Raw genomic sequence first — 8,368 nt, forward strand, 5'->3', positions numbered from 1 at the left:
TGTGTTTGGCAACCATCGGGAACACTTCTCTTGCGTTATTTTATGTTTTCTTGCGTATGTCTGACCGAACACTTACCGTATTCATAGGGCCCATGCAAAAAATAGTTTTCAACGCAAACCTTGAAAATACATCTTTGTGTAACATTTAACCTTAATCGCAAGTTTTATTTTCCATTTTGAAGGGTGTTTTTTTTTGCCCTCTCAATTTTTATGCTAATGCATGCTTTCACACGAATGTTTTCAATTAGCAAGTTTTGGATGAATAATTTGAAAGAAAAACCCCTAAACTGAACAGTGTCTCCCTGAAATGACATCACAGTGAAAGCGCGCTCATAGGTAGTCCGAAAAAGCATGGAAACTTTGAAATGTTTAAAGAAGTGCACTTTTGCAATAAGATTTACGAAAAAATGTTGTCAAATGTGTAGTTTTTTTACATAAAAGTTGCACAAAAAGAATACCTGAGAACAATTCATTGCACATACCCTTTAATTAAGGAAAAAAAGGCATCTACGGATTGAAGACATCAAATATGATTTACGCTAAGGAATACGGACACGTATGAAGTCTTAAAATATGTTTGACAAAATGTGAAATATGTTTGCCCATTAATGAAAATGAATGCCCGATCAACCCTTACTGCTGGTTATGACGAAATTGAATGAACAACGCGATACTTTTAATATGAATGCATCTTTGATAGAGACGAGTGAAGATAAAAGGCGATAGAATGCTCGGATAGTGAAATAGAACGATTCTTTTTGATTGTCGAATGCCGATCTTCGTGATCTTTCAATTTCAATCTAAATCGAATGAACCAGGCGGTAAATTGAATGAAAACTTGGTGAAATTGGCCGTGAAAACCTATAATAATCGGCATTTAAGAACGCTCTTTTTAGTAAACTAAATCACAGCGCTTACAAATAATGAACAATTAAAGTAAATAAATAATTTAAGTTAAATAATAAAAACAGGTAGCATAGACAATGAATTGATTATTGGTGGAATAAATTGGTCTTGATCAGCTTCTTGAATTGCTCGAGAGATTTGGCATTTTGAATGGAAAAGGGCAGACTATTCCACTCCTTCGCTGCACTGGGGAAAGTGTATCCAGGAGGAGTGCACTCACCTATGACAACGGGATCATCTTCGTACAGCCAACTCTCAGTGATTGCAATGATGTCTATGTCATGTTCTACAATGTAGTCACATGTGGAAAGTGACTAGTTCCTGAGGGAGTGGGCATTCCAAACACAAATTCTGGAATTGAGTTCATTTGTGTTGTGGTCCTGTTTTGGGATGTATCGTAGGTTTTCATGATTGACGCCGCGCAGTTGGTTGGCTCTGTGACCAATAACACGGCAAGATGACACAACCTGAATTTGGCGTTGCTTCCTTTTCCCAGCACGCTTACCTCTGTGGGACCTGTGTTTTTGTGACAATCCAAGGGATTTAATGTTTGTCCATATGACATCAGGCAGCTTCTGAGCTGACTGTAAGTAAACATTCTCCTGCTGGACTCGCAAAAGAAAGGATCTGTCATAAACCAAACGATTGCTAGCAGTTTCTGGGCAATGACTACCTTCAAGATGTTCCTGGGGATAGTCATGCGTAACTGGCCCTTCATGGGTTAGGGTTTACATCCCCAGAAAGAAGTAGTTTTGACTGGAATGTTGAAAAACAGTTGGAATAATAGTGGAATCGTGACCCAAGAAATTTGTACTTTGGTTGTGTATGCAGTTTCTCATGCACTATGTCGAGACTCAAGTTCCAGTGAAGAGCAGTATCAGCAGTTAATGTGTCACTGTGTCTACAGAGAATTAGTATGGGAGAAATTATTATCCTGAAATTTTGTAATTCGGAAAAAAGCATTTGAGAAACACTCGCTCTATTTATTTCATATCAAGCCCAAATCTGGGGGTGGATGCAGCCCCTGAGCTTCTGATTTATTTATGATACCAGTAAAATGGGGCCCAAAGAAAAGAAAAGGAATTCTAAAGTTCCTATATTCTCAAATAGTTTTATAGAATGGCGGGGAAAGCATCATAGATTTCACAATTTTTAGGGCGGAGGGGGGGGGGGTATGCCCCGTATCCCCAGCAGTCACAACCTCCTCACACACCCCCTTAACATTACCCCCATGTTTCCTGAATGCTGGATCCGCCCGTGAAGCTGTTTGTATTAGCAAATGTATAAGTCAAAAGACCTTTATCAAGGGTACGCCATCTTGAACATCAAAGCGTGGCATAACGCAAACAAACGTACATGGCGGCCTAACTATTGTGTGGGAATGTGTGCGGTGAACGAGTGACTCTCGCAATATTACAGCAGATTGACATTCTTATAAATGGATGGATAGCTCGATTCCCCACAACATCAATCAGCATAGGCAGGTCACGTCTTATTGTATTTTGAAGAAAGATCTGATAAATATAAAGCCCAAAACAAGTGGCCAGACTTAAGTTTCCGTGTCTGAGTACAATATGCGTAATTAGCACCGCCGTCAGATCAGAGAAACGATCAAGACTTTTTCTGAGCTGAACATGCATCTGTTTTATTTTTCGTGTTGTCAATAAGTAGAGAAAGTGAATATGCTTTGTCGTGACTTTTAATGTAGCCGATACATGCGCCTGTACAATTATGCCAACCAGCGCTTTAAAGGTGGCACATATATGTTCATTCATTGAATGAGGTATTTTATAATATATATAAGTAAAGTACTTCAAGTTACTGCTTCGACTTTTTTGGCCAACATAACACAGAAAAAAAAGTGACCAGAGTTTGAATTGATGGCATGGTATCTTTGTAATTCCTTTTTTTCCTACCCCAAATTATGAAATGTATCCCCGCTCCCATAATTTTGTCTCCTGATTAGACGAGAGTGCATCACGTGGTGATGCACTGTACCGTCCATTCTATTCACGAATATTCATGGCGATAAAACGATCGAGACAAACTAAAATAATGGATGTGTGCCCAAAATCAGTGGCGTAAATCCGTGTCGACGAGCGGTGGGAATGGGGGATGACCAGACCGCAAAATCATGAAATTGCCCGCCGTGGAAATGGGAGGGGGGGGGGGGGGCAGGCATCACGATATTCTAGGGGGCGCTGTTCATGAAATTGACATGGAATGCAAACAGGTTTTACTTATATCCATCTCAACGTGAAATTAAATAAGCAGAGCTACTTATATGACGACTAATAATTGTGAAAGATTGAATACAATATTTTGGGAAAACAAATCCTGTGCAGTGGCTTCGCTTCCTTGCCTTTGAATTTAGTTTTCTGACACACTAATGTTCAGCTTACATTGTCACCTGATTGCATTGACCCTCAGGATATTGTAACTCATGTTGCTGATCACGTGATGCGGATGAGTAACATGAACCACCTGACCGAATCTTTCTCCGCACTGGAATGCACAGAAATGCCGCCGAAGCGCAAACAAAGATGGCGGCGATGACGAGAAGACTGGCGAAATAGCTCCCAGTGACATCAAACAGTGAACCTGACAACAAAGCAAGAGAACAAAAATACGAATAGACGTGTTACTAACACAAATCGAGAAGAACGATCAGTGGTTCATGTCGAGCTTGAACTCGAGCTCATGATCTTCAGTCAGAGTCAAAATAACCGGTCAAAAACCGAGCCCTGTTTATCTGCGTCAGATTCCGTAACACGTGGGCTCAAATTCAATCTCGAACTCAGGCATATGGACTCGAGACCAAGTTCAAATTATAATTAAGAAACAACTGGTTCAGTTAAAACAAGGAAGGCTGAAAAGAGTGAAATAAAAGTGCCAAAAATTACTGTAATTGTTATTACAATTTTGCGACTCGAGCCTGAGTCTGGTCATGTCAAACTGCCTAAGTTTAGTTCGTACCCATTTGATTTAGAAATTGTAGCTTGCTCGAATAAATCTGCAGCTTGAGATGGAGCCGAAGCCATACAGGAGAACGAGGTTTCGAAAATCCCAATGTTACAGTACTGTACCTGATAAAGGAGCACTGACTAGGATCCCGAACCCCGGTGGAACCAAAGTTAGAACCATGACGGTACTTGGTCCATACTTCTCCAAGAACAATTCTGCGCCCGCGGCATACAGTACTCCATACGCTCCCGATCGCAGAAAACCAGATGCTGAAACAGATGTGGTGTTTTAGTCTTAATATAAAACCCTTCGTTTTTTTTATACCAGTGATTGGGTGTAGGAAGACCGTGGACCTTAGATAGCAATAAACAATAAATCAGATGTCCTCGGTAAGAAATTTTGTCAGAAATGGTCCACGGTAGTGATTTCCATAGTGCAATTGGGAAAAATTATATTCGAAGATATAGCAACAAGAAAAGTATTACACAGAGGTCCTCGCAAGTGATTTTGCCATTTTGATTGGGAAGTCATGTTATTTGATTGTTAATTAACTTTCAATCCTTCAGCAACGATTACGTCAGGGATTCCTGAGCCTTTTATTAAATACATAAAAAAACCTCTTATCACAATGCTTTTCCTTCAAGTCAGGTATTTACAGAAAAATTTAAGATAAAACGGAGATTGAACACTTAAAACACTCACCTATTGCAATCGGCATTATTGCAGCGAACGTTTTGACAATGGTCATCAATCCCAGAGGAACGGCTGCAAGAAGACACGAGGAGACTACGACATACAGATACTTGAACGGCAGACGACCTCCTAGCAACGCAATGAGCAGTTTCCCGCCAATTTCCCCACCGGCGAAGCCCATAATGACGTAGGAGATCTGGTTGCTATGGAGATTGAGGCCGTCCATGTAACTGGCCTGCATCAGGAGGGGCGAAGATTGTTAAATCCAAATGCACTTGTCACAAGTTTGCATTGGTTGTTTTCTCTAAAGAATTCATTTTGTCATGCGCACTTTAGTGAACAGTAAATAGGTACCACGGAAAGTTATTGCACAATTTTGGTGGAAAATGGACAATCCCGTGTGATTTCTTCAGTTGAGGAATGCACAACGAATTTTTGAATGGCTGTTAATATGCTACTTACAAAATTGATGTCGAAAAATGTCCATCCCAAGAACGTGAGGAAATTGGCAACAGACCACAACCATAACTCCAGACTTTGCATCATTCTCCACACTTCACACCAATCGTGCTTGGTGTTTGAACCCTCGTGGGACACGATGGCGTCATCTAGCGGCTCAATCCTTTCCTTTCCCTGGTTCTCCTGTTCACAACTCTCGTCGGCCCGTTCCCATTCCCGATCCCGTTCCCCTACGTTTTGCATATCGTGTTCATTCTGTTCCGTGTCCTCTGATCTACTTTGCCGCGGCAAGATGTCCTCTGTAGTCGGGGGATCGGTCAGAAGCAATCCGTCGGCGACGCCCACCACGAATATCCCTCCGCTGAGAACTCTCAGTGCATTGCGCCACCCATAGTTAGTTATAAGTACTGTCAGTAATGGGCTGAAGGTGAGCAAACCTGCACGTTGGAAGAAACCAAATAAAATTCACTTTCTTAAAAAAAGATGTACCTTCTCCCAATGATTTGTGATATTTGAAAATCCATACCCGGTTTTATTTGATAATTCCCCCCCCCCAAAAAAAAACCCCACAAGTGTGGCATCTTCTTCTTCATTAATTTTTTTCTATAATCATTGGATATTTAAATCGAATACTTAAGTCAAATTTGATTGTACACAAGCGGATTTGTCAAAATATAAAAAAATGTTCAATTCCATCCACATACCGCCCGTGGATCCCAACAAAGCGATTGCACTCGCACGGGCGAAGTTGCCTTTCGCAAACCATTCCAGCAACAGTTGAAGCGATGAATGAAGCGTGAGATTGGCACCAACACCCGATAGGACTCCGTACGTTATGTAGGCGTAGCCCAGGGCCGGTACGAATGACGTCGTCAACAGTCCTGTGCAGTACAACACGAGCCCAATCAGCGTGACTGCCCTCTTGCTTAGCCTCTGCTCGAGCAGAACGGTGACGGGACTGAAGAGTCGGGCTAAGGCGGCCGATAAAGACCCCAACCAACCTGTCAATGGCAATTATGTTGCACACAAAATGTATACAAAGAATTTGCATAATTAAAGAAGATACATGAACATACGACTCCAAGACACATCGTCGTCCCAAATTAGATGCCATATTGGTCACTAAAATACTTGACTTTTTTTCTTTTTCAACTCAGCTCCAAAGAAAATTAACGCATATCAATTATATGTCAGTTTCTAAAGTAAGACCCTTTTACACAGGGCTGCGACCTTTGTACCAGCTATGAACGACCAAAATGGCCAGGACGCTCAATGGTCGCTTAAACCCAAAAATCATGTTTCTATGTAACTGCTCCAGCGATCTTTGTCCCTCCATTGAACCACCAAAACTGCAATTTTCGGGCATTTTCATGTCGAGCTACGAGCGACCTGTGCGTCCACTTAGCCGCTTGCCTGCCTCCCCTGTGCTTCCCCTGTGCAACCTACGGCAACCAACGCCGAAATGGAGGCACATCGGCCACCACAGTCATCGTTCAATGCACGCTATTGGTCGGCCAAAGGAGGCACAAGGGAGGCAGAAGCATATCGCCCAGATTGACGGTAAAATCTGCAACAGAACGGATCTATTACGTGGCGACCATTGGCCGACCATTGTGCATCCATCCAAATGTTCAAACATTTACGGCGACCATGGCAACCATGGCGATGTCTGAACATCCTGTGTATCACCTTTGAACGACCTAGGCAACCATTCGCCTCCTTTGAGCCTCCAACGGCGACCTGGCTAGTTTTATGGTCGCACAAGGGAGGCCCCAAAGGTGCAACCCTGTGTAAAGGGGGTCTAAGAGAATTCCAGAGGCTGACACAAAATCAAATTTGTTTGACACCTTTTTCAATACTAAGACCGAACCAAAATACTTTATCATCAGGCTGATGGGTCATTTCGTCAGAACAAAACGCTCTTAAAGAGAGACAGAGGGATTTAACAACGGTCTCTGCAGAGACCGTTTTAAAGTTTGTGTGCTTTGCTGCTTGGATGTTAAAAGAAAACAAAATTGGATTTGTACCTGTTATTGCCGCAGCGGACTCGAATTCGCCCTGAAGACTCAAATACAATATGCTGAAATTGAACATTGGTCCAAGAACGAGGAAATACAGCGTGAATGTTGCCAGCGTGACCACCCAATGCCACCGTCGGAGACAGGTTTGTATGATGGCCATTGCTGCTTTCGCGTCAGTCGTCAGATGTTTTCTCTTCGTGGTAGTGCAAAAGACGGCCCTTATAGTTCAGGTTCATTGGACACCAACGAGCACAGCGCGGCATTCATAGTCCTCATTTTATACAGCAAGTTGTGTGTCTCTATAACTTGTATAGTCACACAAAAACCATACAAACAATCACGGTAACCTCACTGCGAGGTCAAACTTCGTGTGCGAAAAACATATATTAGTACTTTGAGAGTTCAAAGTAAATTATTGCTGGCATTTTCTCGTTGTATTTATCGCATATACATGTGGCCTCAACTAAAGCCGAACATTTAATGCAAATGTTCATTTCTCCATTCAAAGGAACAACTTTAATTGTGATCATCTATAAACTGCAAAAACAAATCTTACAGCTTTTAAGACTGTAAGATTTAAGAACTGTAATTATAATAAGAAAAATATTAGAGCGATGACTAGACTTTGAACTTTCAGAAAACGCGCTTCTAGAGTAAAGTTTGTAAGTGTTTCAAATGGTTAGCCGATAGTGTTAATAATTTGGAGGAGTGGGGGAGAAACACTTAGCTAGAAGAACACCCATTCGTTAAAAATATAACAAAAAAGTGGACATTTGTTGGACCAGGCCCCCCCCCCCATAGAACTGCGCCAGAAATAATTTAGAACAATGCTAGTTGTAGAGATTTGTTTTAGGGAAAACAAATAATGATTAAATTAGATTCCACGTAATATTGTACGCTATAGCGTGGATTAAACCGTCACTCGTAACGGCCACTGGTAAACAAAGGGCACTTTTTTAACCCCCAAATGACACTTAAAATAACCCCTCAAAACAAGGGCACTTGTTAAACAAAAAAGAGGGGGAGGGCACTCATTGGACACAATTCCCCAAATGTCGGTCACTTTACTCTGTGTTTCTAGATCTGAAAACACTCACTACACGGTACATGAAATGCATGCATCATGTGCATGGAATCGTGGTTGGCAGAGCTTTCGACGTCCAAGTTGCAAATAAATGTCTAAATAATAAGCATGTTACTTCTCCAATCTCCCTGAATATCCTCATACATCAGCATCCCATTGGAGGAAACAACGCTGAAATTCATTTCACGGACTTACCTGGAACGAAGAAATCACGTCTTCAAAATCCCCAAATTGTTGAAGG

General features: G+C 41.7%; 1 protein-coding gene across 1 annotated transcript; it reads right to left on the reverse strand.

Annotated features, from left to right (window-relative positions):
- Positions 1–3,079: 3,079 nt before the first annotated feature.
- LOC119731112 (monocarboxylate transporter 2-like) lies at positions 3,080–7,408 on the reverse strand. The gene is made up of 6 exons (XM_038204132.1): positions 7,050–7,408; positions 5,727–6,023; positions 5,026–5,459; positions 4,573–4,798; positions 3,993–4,139; positions 3,080–3,507 (listed from the first exon to the last, which is right to left on the reverse strand). Exons 1-6 carry the CDS (start codon positions 7,201–7,203, stop codon positions 3,305–3,307), a joined length of 1,461 nt encoding a protein of 486 aa, XP_038060060.1. The 5' UTR covers positions 7,204–7,408; the 3' UTR covers positions 3,080–3,304.
- Positions 7,409–8,368: the final 960 nt, after the last annotated feature.

The sequence above is a fragment of the Patiria miniata genome, unplaced genomic scaffold, assembly GCF_015706575.1.
Source record: "Patiria miniata isolate m_02_andy unplaced genomic scaffold, ASM1570657v1 HiC_scaffold_23, whole genome shotgun sequence".
Taxonomy (NCBI): Eukaryota; Metazoa; Echinodermata; class Asteroidea; order Valvatida; family Asterinidae; genus Patiria; species Patiria miniata.